At 45.2% G+C, this 12925-nt stretch overlaps 1 protein-coding gene across 2 annotated transcripts; it reads left to right on the forward strand.

Moving 5' to 3' along the window:
* Positions 1 to 115: 115 nt before the first annotated feature.
* Positions 116 to 12675, forward strand: MEA1 (male-enhanced antigen 1). 2 transcript variants are annotated; one of them, XM_083175318.1, is made up of 5 exons: positions 116 to 346; positions 1603 to 1878; positions 9132 to 9321; positions 10081 to 10171; positions 12410 to 12675. In XM_083175318.1, the coding sequence occupies exons 2-5, from the start codon at positions 1823 to 1825 to the stop codon at positions 12565 to 12567; spliced, it is 495 nt and encodes a 164-aa protein (XP_083031444.1). In that variant the 5' UTR covers positions 116 to 346; positions 1603 to 1822; the 3' UTR covers positions 12568 to 12675. The 2 variants fall into 2 exon arrangements, with proteins under 2 accessions (XP_083031444.1, XP_083031445.1); XM_083175319.1 differs by lacking the exon at positions 1603 to 1878 and having other exon boundaries at positions 125 to 346.
* Positions 12676 to 12925: the final 250 nt, after the last annotated feature.

Consider the following 12925-nt stretch of genomic DNA (forward strand, 5'->3'; position numbering starts at 1 on the left):
TCTCACCAAATGCCACACTCTACCGGAAGTGACTTAGACCAAATGCCACACTCTGCCGGAAGTGACTTAGACCACATGCCACACTCTACCGGAAGTAACTTAGACCAAATGCCACACTCTGCCGGAAGCGACTCTTACAAAACGTGGCCGCCATTATACCGGAGCCTGTAAGGTCCTTACTCTGACTCTATCCTCCCTAACCTGGAGACAGAAACAACAACAATCACACCCGGAAATTGTTATCTGCGAACGGCGGAAGTGGAATCGTTATTGTTTTTCTGCAGCACTTCCGGAGACCCCAGGATCTGCTAATACTGCAGTGTTAGTGCTCCAGTCCCAGCAGCAGGTGAGTGCAGAGCCGTGGTGGAGAAGGCTGCAGGCCTGGGTGTGCTGTTAGAGGACTCTAGGACCCAGGTGGCTGCTCTCAGTGTCTACTCAGTCTCACTGTATGATGCCTCCATGCTGAGGTGTCTGCTATGTTCTGTGCTGCCTTGGCAGTAGTAGAGGCTCCATGGCAGAGTACAGAGTAAGTGGCACTGGAGAAGACCCTGCCAGGAGCACTGCACACAGTGGTGACCATAACAGTAAGGAGGTGATGGTGCACATCTGCATGGTGCCAGCGAGCGCGTTACCTCCCATAGAGGATACTGGGTCACCCTGACTTCTGACACAGTGCATCGCAGTGCCACACGCTTTCCAAGAGGCCCCAAAACTGACCGATCAATCAGGATCTGTCCTTGGAACCTACTGGAAAAATGACATGGAACCTGGTGGTTAGAGGATAAGTATCAACCCTTCTAAAGAGGACAAGTAGAGAAGTTGCCCATAGCAACCAACCAGCTTTTTTTCTATAATTTGTCTCTAGCGATGGTTAATCTGGGGTACCAATAACCCCAGGGAAATCCGTGTCCTGGGGATCTCACTGTAAATCTGGGGACACACTGGATGTCGTCTGTACATGCAGCCCAATCTGACAATACCTTTAGAGGCTGCATGTACGGGATGGGGCTGGTGATGTCATTGACTTTTGTTTATTGATTTTATCTAATAACAGTTATATTCATTACACATATCTTAGTTGGGGGGAACATAACGGCAAAGGGCTTCCAAGGAATAGGCCGTTTCAACATAACTGAGATCCACCAATCTAGTAAATGCTATCGATTGCCTTCTTTGCAATTCTTTGGATGTGTGATCCACCTCCTGCAAGTTTTTACTGAGAAATCGGCTTCTTTAAATGAGACGACAGTGAGTTGCTAATCCTGGAGGGGAGAATGAGTGCATACAGATAAATGAAGAGGCCCTGAATATTTGATGGTGCCACAGCCACTGAACATGATAGTTTGTGGCTTGTTTACAGTTATCTGTAATCTGGGGAAGTAACATGAACACCCCTAAATCTTTTCATAAAAAGAATCCCTGAGGACAGAAATGAGGCAGTGAGAGAGAAGGGACTCCAAGTCCATGGTCCTCCCGTGTAGTGGTGACACCACTCTTCCTTGGACTTCTTGTCACCAAACAACATCAGAACCCTGAGTGCATGAAGTCTGTATGGGTGAGAGCAGCAGTATGTATTCCTGTTTATGACTCTCCACTGTCCAGGTAGAAGTCAAAATGTGACGCAGAGATGAATTCCTAGAAAGACGCCCTATTGAAAATTCCATCTACTGCATTGGAGCCATCCCGAAAAAGGACGACAAGACAACTGAAGAGCATAGATCATAGTGATGCAGGCAGTTCTACTGTATACGAGGAATTCTTAGCTATTGTCTATACCAGGCCTGGGCAACCCGTGGCCCCACAGCACTCCTAGAGTCATGATATGTCTAAGCTTGGTCTTGGTCTTGATGAACATGACTGCGAATCCCTCACAGAAAGGTATTGATGTTTTAACAGCGTTGTAAAATTGGTTCCAGTTTTTTGAGTCTGGGAATCTGCTGGAGCCTTCTTCTTCCTTCTTTTTTTTTTTTTTTTTTTACATCATCTTTATTGACATTTCATATAAAATTACACAGAACTTTGACATACACTCACAATATATGACATACCTAACAAACCTACCTACATACATATACATTAAAGCAGCAGCCATATTCCTATTGTGGACTTTTCGATTTTTAAAATTTACTTCTGAACATTGTCCTCCATGGTACCATATATTCTTATAAATTCCTCCTATTATATGTTTTCTTGGGGGAGGGGGGGGGGAGCGGTATAACCCTCCTACAAGTTATATATTAGTTAAGTGTTACCATACCCTTTTAATCCTAATTTATATTTGTGTTTAAAAGGGCTTAGGCCTACACCTAGACCCCTATTTCTTTACTTTAAATATATCGGTTTATCATCTCAAGAGTTTCGTGAATCAAAATCTAAGTATTGTGTATACAGTATATCTCTTCTTATCATAACAATTTAGTGATTACTCTTCTTTGGACGGTGTGAGGTGACTCTAGTGTCACCGCCCTGTGATTTTCACCTCAAATTAAATTCCGTGATTAATCTTCTTTAGAGGTGCAGAACAACTACTGTTAAATAACTCATATCACAAAAAACACATGGTACTCTTTACCTAGAAGGGCGCCCGTCGCGGGCATCGCGGGTACATTTATGTATGGCCGCGACGCGACCGACGCGATGCCCGCGATTTCCCATTGAAACCAATGTTAAACATGGAAATCGTGTCGGTCGCGGCCGGCCATAAATGTACCCCGATTTCCCATAGGAATCAATGTTAAAAGGCGCGATGGACCCGATTTTACTGTTAAATGGCTCAATCCACCCGATTTGGCCATAGGAATCAATGTTAAATGGGCCACAGAGCCCATTAACCCTTAAATGTCCCCCCAAATTTTTAACGCCACCCCACGATCCACGCCAACCCGAAGCGTGGCGAGCGCAGCGGTACGCGTCCTCCAACCTTTTCATGCCCTACTATCCACTAGGGCGTGGTGTGAGAATATAATAGTGTGGCGAGCGCAGCGAGCCACCGAGCCCGAAGCGTGGCGAGCCACCGAGCCCGAAGCGTGGCGAGCGGACGCGGATACCTTCACAGTTATGCGCGTCCCCTCACGGGCTTCACAGGTGTCCGTGGCGAGGCGGACACCTGTGAAGCCCGCGAGGGGACGCGTCTACCTGTGAAGGTATCCGCGTCCCCTCGCGGGGCTCGCTGCGCTCGCCACGCTTCGGGCTCGGTGGCTCGCTGCGCTCGCCACACTATTATATTCTCACACCACGCCCTAGTGGATAGTAGGGCATGAAAAGGTCGGAGGACGCGTACCGCCGCCCCTCGCGGGCTCGCTGCGCTCGCCACGCTTCGGGTTGGCGTGGATCGTGGGGTGGCGTTAAAAATTTGGGGGGACATTTAAGGGTTAATTTGGCCTATTTGGCCCCAAATCGGGTCCATTGAGGCATTTAACAGTAAAATCGCGGTCAATCTGCCGTTTTAACATTGTTCCCTATGGGAAAATCGCGGTGATCGCGGGCATCGCGGCCATCCCGATTTACCCGCGATGCCCGCGATGACCGCGATTTTTACCCCCGACGACCGCGATTTCAATCGCTGGCGCCGTTCTAGGTAAAGAGTACCAAACACATTACCAAAAATGAGCCGCACATTAAAAAACAAAAACAAAAAAAACTAATTTATAATAAAGAGCGGATCTATTCTATAGTGCCTATTCTTACAATATCAGATCCTCAAAGAAATATACATTGAAATGTGTTCAGGTGCAGTATTGTATTTTGAGTAGTACCAATTCCCCCAAACCCCATAGAATTTAGTAATTGATTTCCTTGATAGGGACATGTTCTTCTCGTGCTCCATAGTGCTATTTACTAGGCTAATGCAATCTTGGATTCTCGGGCCCTTTTGGGCCATCCATGAGCGGGCAATCACCACTTTAGCTATTGCACAGATATTTGTTGCAAGCTTTCTAAGCTCTAGCGTAATTATATTAGTAGGCCAGAACCCCGTAATGAGCGCTAAGGGTTGTATGCATTGCCTTGGGATCCCCATATTTTCCCTATTTCTAACCAATATGCTTGCAACTTTTGACAGTCCCATATAAGATGCCAAAAATTGCACCCCCCGTTCTTACACTTTGGGCATCTGTCACAAGCATTTTGGGAGAATTTGCACATCCTTTCCAGCGTGAAATATGTTCTATATAAGATATTTAATTGTATCTGTTGGATTCTGGCCGAGCTTGTGGCCTGCCCAGGAGCCGACAGTGCTAGCCTCCAGTTATTTTCATTCAGTTTGGGTATATCGTTGGACCATCTACAGATTAAACCACCCAGCTCTTCACTTTGAGAGTTTTCTAACAACTGTAGCAGTTTGATAATCGTTTATTACAACTCAATTTTTTAATACATTTTTTAATCTGGGACTCGCTTATATTAATAGGTTTATCCCTGTTATTTTGAGCTGTTGCACTCCTCAACTGGAGATATCTATAGAACATTTCTTTGGGGAGATCAAATTCACTCTGTAATTGGGAGAAAGATTTAAGAGTGTTCTTTACAAATATCTGTCCCACAAATTGAATCCCATATTGCCCCCATATCTTGCCCCCCTGTTGTAAATACAATTTCTTGAGTTGGGGGAGGGAGAAGATATACACATCAGGGTCGATTTTCGTCATAATTCATTCTCCTACAAACCCATTTCCATATATTTCTGGCTTGTTTAAGCAAGGGAGGAGATCTTCGACTTCCCTCCTTCATCAGGATTGCCTGCAGGGGAGATTGACGCAAGGCCGCTTTATACATGAATTTAGAAAGGTCTTATGACCGCTCGTCCTCCCTGACCCAACTCACCAAGTGGGTCATTTGGGCCGCATAGTAGTAAAGTTTGAAGTTGGGCATAGCTACACCGCCTCTATGCCACTCTCTAGTTAGAGAGGACATTTTTATTCTGGGAGTTTTATTCCTCCAGATGAAGGACGATATAACACAGTTAATCCTCCCAAAGACATTGTCCCGAATGGGGGTAGGTGAGTGCAAAAATACATAGAGAAGTTTTGGCAATATTGACATTTTGACCAAATTCACCTGTCCGATTACTGTTAATGGGAGTCTCTGCCAACTTTTACACTTGATTTTAATTTCCTCTATTATGGGGTCAAGATTATCCGTAATAAAGTCGGTGGAGTTTTTAGATATAATAATACCGAGATACTTGAATTTATCTGTCTGATGAAGGCCCGATGAATATACTGTCCCCCCGCTCCCGACCTCATTAGTTAACAGAAGATGTGATTTATTATAATTTATTGTTAGGCCAGAGTACTGCCCGAATTCCTGAATACTTTCAATAGCACTAGGAAGTTGATTTACATAATCGGCCATTCCTATCAGTAACTCATCTGCATACAGGGAGATGATATTGCCACCAATTCCCACCTCTCCTAATGTTGCTCTTAATTTACAAGCAATTGGTTCTATCGCAACAGCGAACAGTAAAGGTGAGAGGGGACACCCTTGACGGGTACCACGTAGCAGAGGAAACGAGTCGGAGATATACCCGTTGACGAGAATTCTTGCCGTGGGAGATTTATATAACAGAAATACCCGGTCTATGAATTTAGGACCCAACCCGAAAGCCATCAAAACCTGTCTCAGATAAGGCCATTCCACCGAGTCGAAGGCCTTATTGGCATCGAATGATGCCAACGCTACGTTCCTACCAGACATCTCTGCCATCTGGAGATATGTATAAACTCAGTGCAGATTAATAGAAGTGGATTTTCCACTCATAAATCCGTTTTGGTCCGGATGTACAATTTTACTGATTACACTATTGAGTCTGTTTGCCAAGACCTTAGCGTAGATCTTGGCATCTACAGTAATCAGCGAAATTGGCCTGTATGAGTCGACCAGTGCAGGGTCCTTACCACTTCTAGGAATGACAGTAATGATGGCTTCCGACATTGAGTTTGTTAATTTACCCTCGATTTCCATTGCCTGAAAAAGATGTATTAGCCTTGGGGCCAGGGTCCCTCCCGATTGTTTATATATCTCTCCCGGTATCCCATCTATCCCTGGGGCTTTATTCGACGGAAGTGACTTAATCACATCCTCCACCTCCTGAATGGTGAATGGAGAGTCTAATATACTACTATCTTCTGGTGACAACGTGGGCAGGTCGATATTACCTAAATAGTTCCCAATGTCATTACTCCCATGAATTAATCTCGATTGATATACTTCACTGAAATGGGTCTTGAATGTCTCAGCTATTTCGGATGGGGTTATCCGCAGTTCTCCATTGTCTGAATATATTTTTGCTACGGTATTTGAAGATTTATCTATTTTGGATAGGTAGGCCATATATCTACCTGCTCTGTCAATATTCCCATAGAACTGATGTGACTGTTTTAGTAATCTTTGATTGGCCATGATTTGGAGGTGCTCAACCCACCCTTGCTGTGCCGCCAGCCATTCTAGTCTTATTGGTTCAGTTTTTTCCGATAGGTATCTTTGTTCCGTCTCTACCATTTTAGTTTCCAATGTTAAAGCAATTTCTCGAGTTTTTCTTTTTACTATTGCTATTTTTTTCAAGAGACTTCCTCTAAGGACTGCCTTATACGCATCCCAGACCACCTCTGCTGGAGCCTTCTACATGTACCAACTATATACTGTCAAACAGCGAAAAGAACATATGGTGGGCACGGTCCAAGCTTCTTTGGAACTTTTTGAGATGCTTAGGAGTCTGTCTATTTATACAGAATATTAAAGATTGTGGAAGGAGGTACAATACAAAGCATCGCTTTAACCCTGTTACTTATGTATTCCAAATAAGATTTGCATTGACCATCTTGTAACCTGTTTTATGTGGTATTTCGTGTATGGTGTCTTTATAGTCCAGGAGATCTTATTTGCTTGTGGATTTTTGAACATAGTGGAGACACACTGCACTACCCTGGAAGCAGCAGATTCCCCATTAAAAAGGCTACAGGACTTCCAATTGGAAGTCATCGTCTGTTGAGGCCGTAGAAGTACATGAACCCAAAGTGAAGCCAGAAGGAAGCAGCCCACACATGTCACATGTCACTTACAGAAAAGGAAAGCTGTGTTGAACATTCGTCCATCTTCCATTATGGAAGCCCAAATCCTCTAATGCCTTAAGATATGGAAATGATGTCACTGCCTGGATAATGGGCAGGATTTTATGGAATGATGCGCTTTTCTGGATTAAAGGAAAGGTCTCGGTTAATGACATCACAGCTTGGATGAAATATAGGGATGACATCACATCCAGGCTACAAGGGGGGATTTTATGGGATGATACCATAGCCTGTATTAAAGGAAGGATCCCAAGTGACATCACATGACATCACAGCCTAGAGGGAAGCAAGAATATAAGTTGTGACATCACAGCTCGGATAAAGTTTAGGGATCTGTTTACAGGTCTGGTTTGCATATCAGTGCTGATATACAGACCACACTGTGCTAGAAGCACTACAGCAGACAGTGACACCCTAGGCAAGGAAGAGGAACTGCATGAGTTTTCAAAGATGGCGGGTGCTAGAATGAACACTAATTATTTGATTAGCTCCTACCTGAGAAACCCATGCACAACATTCTCACTCACCTGGTTGTAGATACAGGTGGAATATGCTCCCTACCCTTATGCTGATGGTGTGATCCATTCCCCCATGGACATGCAGAGAAAATCCTTGTTGGGACAAGTCTAATATACATTTGTTACTAGCACCCAGCCAGGGGTGGCTGTAAGGACACACACTCCTATGTATACACAGAGACAGGATCTTACCTCCCAGCTGGATTCTGATGTCTCCCCCCACTGTTCTCTCCACACCTAAAATAGCACAGAGAGCGCCTTCCCCCTGGTCTATTTCAGGACCTCCACATTGCTGCTTGTGAAAGAGACATGCTGCAATAGAACAGCATGCGCTGGGTCTCCAGTACACACAGATGTTATATGAGGATAAAGCTTCTTATTTACCATCAGCCAGAATCAGTGTCATATTATTACAGTACGGACAGGATTATTGTGCATTTATGTATCAGCGACTGTGTTACCAGGGAGAAGAACAAAACCTTTTAGTGTATAAACATGAACAATCTGTGAATACATATTCTTTAAATGAGCCTCCTAGTTCAACAGTCAGTACTGTGGGTAGGTAACCTGGGCCTCACGGACGTCTGTGGCAGTATGGATGGTGTAATGGTTAGCATAACTGCCTCACAGCGCTGAGGTCATGGGTTTGATTCCCACCATGGCCCTAACTGTGTGGAGTTTGTATATTCTCCCCGTGCTTGCGTGGGTTTCCTCCGGGAACTCCGGTTTACTGCCAAAATCCAAAAATATACTGGTAGGTTAGTTGGCTTTCAACAAAAATTAACCCTAAAATGTATGTTTGTTTGTGCATGTATATTTTGTAGGGAATATAGGGGTAGGTGTATTAAACCTGGCGAAGAGATAAACTTGAGATAAATTGAAAAGAGAGAATGCACCAGCCAATCAGCTGTGTTTGAAATATGACTGTTGGAAGTTGATTGGTTGGTGCGTTATCTCTTTCCAATTTATATACACTTTATCACAAATTTATCTCTTCGCCAGGCTTAATACATCTGTGCCATTGATTGTAAGCTCCACTGGGGCAGGGACTGATGTGAATGTTCAAATATTCTCTGTAAAGCGCTGCGGAATATGTGTGCGCCATATAAGAAACTGGTAATAAATACAATATTGGAGAGAACATTTATTATTATTATTATTATCAAGATGTCTCCTCAATCTAATGAAGGAAATGATGGGCTATGTTGGTATTCATAGTTTAGCATCAAACATTTACTTATGAATTTTACCATAATGATTTTTTCTAATAATGATAATCATTTTGTACAAAGGATGCTTTATTGAAGGACCGTTGGAGATTTTGGAACCTGCCTCCTGTCTCAGTATACTGTTCTCTTCCCCACCTCATAGCACCTGCTTGTGTTTACTTGCAAGGCTAGAGATAGGTGATTTACAGCATTATACATCTCATTGGATAGGGATATTTGGACACTGAATGTGTCTTGTTTCCTTAGCCGCTGATGAGGCTCTTTGCACTTTCTCAATTGTTTGTAAGATTACATGAATTCTATTCCCTACGCAGGATGGGTCCTGAGAGAATCTTCCCAAACCAAAGTGAGGATCTAGGTGACCCACAGGATCCCCACGTAGACTGGAGTGGAGGTGAAGAAGAAGAGGAGGAAGATGCACATGGTGGTTACCAGTATCAACCACTTAACCAGGACCCAGAGGATGGAGCTCAGACAGAGAATGACTTACAGGAGAGGCTACAGGTATGAGAGCATTCTGACAAACCCGTCCCACAAGCCAGGAAAAGCAATAGAGATCTGCTAGACCCCTCCTACCAGCTGTAAAATGTATTTGAACCTTGTTAGACCCTGCCCACCAGCCAGAAAATGCAGTAGCGTGCGGCTAGGCCCCTCCTACCAGCTTGAAAATGTAGTTGACCTTTGTTAGACCCTGCCCACCAGCAGGAAATGCAGTGGAGCTCTGTTAGGCCCCTCCTACCAGCTAGGAAATGTAGCCGAGACTTTTTATACCCAGCCCACCAGCCAGGAAATGCAGTGGAGCTTTGCTAGGCCACTCCCAGCAGCCCGGAAATGCAGTGGAGCTCTGATAGGCTCCTCCAACCACCCAGGAAATTAAGCTCTGCACTGATATACCCTTTTCATTAGCCAGGATATATAACAGAGCTCGGTCCTCAGGAGCCCACACAGCGCATGTTTTCCAGGTCTCCTCACAGAAACGCAAGTGAAATAATCAGCTCCGCCTGTGGATCTTTTAAAATGTGTCAATGAGTAATGAATGCACGTCAGGTGACCTGGAAAACGTGAACTGTGTGGGGCCCTGAGGACCGAGTTTGTCAGTCATGAAATGCAACTCTGCACTGCCAGACCCCACCCATTCGTTAGGCAATACAGGGGAGATCTCCCAGACCCCTCCCATTGCCCATTCTCTAGGAACAGCCTCTATTATCCTTGGGGATTTACAAATGATTTCTAGCATGACGTGTGACCCATTTCCTATTTCAGGCGATGCGTCTACACCTACCTGCTCCTCCTCTAGACAGTGAGGATGAGGATGATGGGGAAGCTGCACAAAGCTCTATTCCAATGGACCCAGGTATGACTTATACATGGATGAATGTTTCACAAGGGCCAAGGGGCCACTTTCTACCTCACTGACTAGCGGAGAAAACACTTTCTATATTAGGAGACTTTAAATACTTTTACTTTAGAAACGGTTTTTCCTGTAGTACAGCATTCTCCCATTCTGTCCCTGGGGAAGGTCCGGATATAGTTATGTAATCCCCACCTTTGCTGTGGTACATCATGGCCTCTTGCTCCTATGTGCAGAATGATTTTATCACTGTTGTCATCACCTCTTATTATTATATATTGTCTTCATCCTCACACCGGGACCGTAGTTCTCTGAAAGTGGCACATTGGAAATTAAAATTTGTAATTTAGACATTATACTGTTCATTCTAACACCCTGCACCTGTCACAGACTGGTCTGTATCTCAGTGAAATATAGAACAGATGTGCTGATTAAGGATCGCACGTCGCTATCCGAATTTCGGCCCCAGCCCCAAAGTCGTGGTTTGCGCATGTGCAAACCACGGCACAGACCAGCTTTGGCGAATTACACAGTCGGGGAGGCTGCAGGCAATGCCCGCCTTTTATGGGCGTCCCTATAAAACTGCTGGTCAGCTAGCGTCACGTGACCACACCCTCTCCCGCGGACTCCAACGGAAATAAGTAATTCTAGACTGACTTTTATATCCAAAGGGGAAAGAAGTTATTCGATGGTCAGTGACCATCGAATGATTTCTCTCCCCTTCGGCCTCATACGAGGTGATGTGTTCACGTACATCCCCTCGCATGGTACAGAGGGGATTCTGCGAGCCAACCTGAATCATCCCCCAGAGTGTTCTAGAAGCAGCAGAGCAGATAGTGACACATCAGGTAGGATACACGGGTTGTGACAGGGGCAATGTCCTAGAATGAACACTAGGTGGCGACCCATTCTACAGCACCATAATGTTCCCTCTCCACTATATTCCGTTGTGGGATAATTCTACTGTTCATAGTGTTGTGATGTTTTCCAGAGACTATATGGGGTCTGACCTTAACCCTTTGAGAGCCAAGTGAATGTCAAAATGTATTTATTCATCATAATGACCTGTAACTTTTTTATAGGAATTTTTAATTTTTTTTACACATTTCTGATTTGAATTTATATAACAAATGTGAGCGACGGTGGTGTCACAGATGTTGTCACTCAAAGGACAACTAAAGTCACTTTTTATGCAGAAGTTCACGTCCTATAAGTTGTTGTTTTTTATAATTTATTTTACATTGTTACACACGTCAGTCACTGATGAAGTACCAGGGTAGAAGCGTGTGTTTGCAGATAACATAATACGGTACTTGTTTCCTAGAACGACGCCCGATTTCACTACGTACGGTACAGTAGTGAAATCACATGCGGTTTTTGCGTGGCATGCGATGCGATTTTCCTATGTCATTTATTCACTGCTCTCTGGCAGTGAATAAATTACATACATATGGGGCACTTCCCATCTTGGCAAGGGATGGTGCTGGCGACGCCAGCCGCCATCCCCCGCCATCGCCATATCGATGGCGAGAAGGAGACGCGCGCACCTCCCCTTCCAACGGCGCTTTCATCCGGGTCCCCGCCGGCGGTAACCCGGGGTCCCCGATGCCTGCCCGCACCCCCCCCCCCTAACCCTGTCCGTCTCCCTGAGGTGGAGAAGGACAGGGTTTCCGTTGCCACGGCGTCTCAGTATACTGGATGGCGAGGCTGCTGGCGGATCGCCAGCGGGGACGTTCTGGCGATCCGCCAGCCAGGATGGGAAGTGCCCCATCTGTACATCGCATCTGATATTGGATCCGATTTTATAGGGTGCAATGGCATTTTATGTGCTATACAATTAGATGCATACAATGTAATTTATTAATATGTTTTACGCCCCCCCCCCCCACACCACCCCGAAGCGTGGCGAGCGGCGGCAGAACGCGTCCTCCCGGCCTTTTCATACCCCCACTATCCGCGTCGGCGTGGAGTTGATTTTATATAGTGTGGCTCGCCACCGAGCCTGAAGCGTGGCGAGCGGACACGTAACGAAATCCACACTATATAAAATCGACTGGACGTGGATAGTGGGCGCCGTTCTGGGAAACAAGTACCCATAATACACATCTATAAATCTGAAATTGACGCTATGTAATGATGGGACTCCATGGGGTACAGGTGTGGGAGGAGCTACACACCTGTCGTCTGTTCTCATCACTAGGAATGATAAGCGGATATTGATCATGTTGTTTATCTGTACAGATCATGTGGAGTTGGTGAAACGCGCCATGGCTGGAGTGAAGTTGCCGTCCCTGGCCGTTCCTACCTGGGCTCAGCAGATTTCGGATGCAGATTGGGAACACCTTGTCAATCAGACCATTCAGTCCCGCACATCTGGGCCCCCACCATACAAGAAATGAGGACACAGGAGTATGGCTGAATGCCTGGACTTTATACCTGTTTTGTGTATGTACAGTATATGTGTATGTAAATATAATGCAGATCTGGATAAAGATCTTAAACCGTTACTGGTGAGGTGATTTATTAACCCTTGGTGATAAAGGCAGAGACTGGGCCACCTCAACTCCGGTAGTTACTAATGCGACGAGGAAGACTTGTCCCATGGATGGTTCCCTGCACAGAAGAGTGATCTATAGCACAGGTTCCCAACCACGGTCCTCAGGACCCCCAACAGTTCATGTTTTCCAGGTCTCCTCACAGAATCACAAGTGAAGTAATTAGCCCCACCTGGGGATCTTTTAAAATCTGTCAGTGAGT

Source organism: Crinia signifera, chromosome 3 (genome assembly GCF_055691185.1).
Source record: "Crinia signifera chromosome 3, ASM5569118v1, whole genome shotgun sequence".
NCBI lineage: Eukaryota > Metazoa > Chordata > Amphibia > Anura > Myobatrachidae > Crinia > Crinia signifera.

Bases quoted from the DNA above. Each gene is read 5' to 3' on its own strand.
- MEA1 (XM_083175318.1), top strand. From the start codon at position 1,823: ATGTCTAAGCTTGGTCTTGGTCTTGATGAACATGACTGCGAATCCCTC. The intron at 1,879-9,131 runs GTATTGATGTTT...TTCCCTACGCAG, and splicing joins TGCGAATCCCTCACAGAAAG to GATGGGTCCTGAGAGAATCT. The intron at 9,322-10,080 runs GTATGAGAGCAT...TTCCTATTTCAG, and splicing joins ACTTACAGGAGAGGCTACAG to GCGATGCGTCTACACCTACC.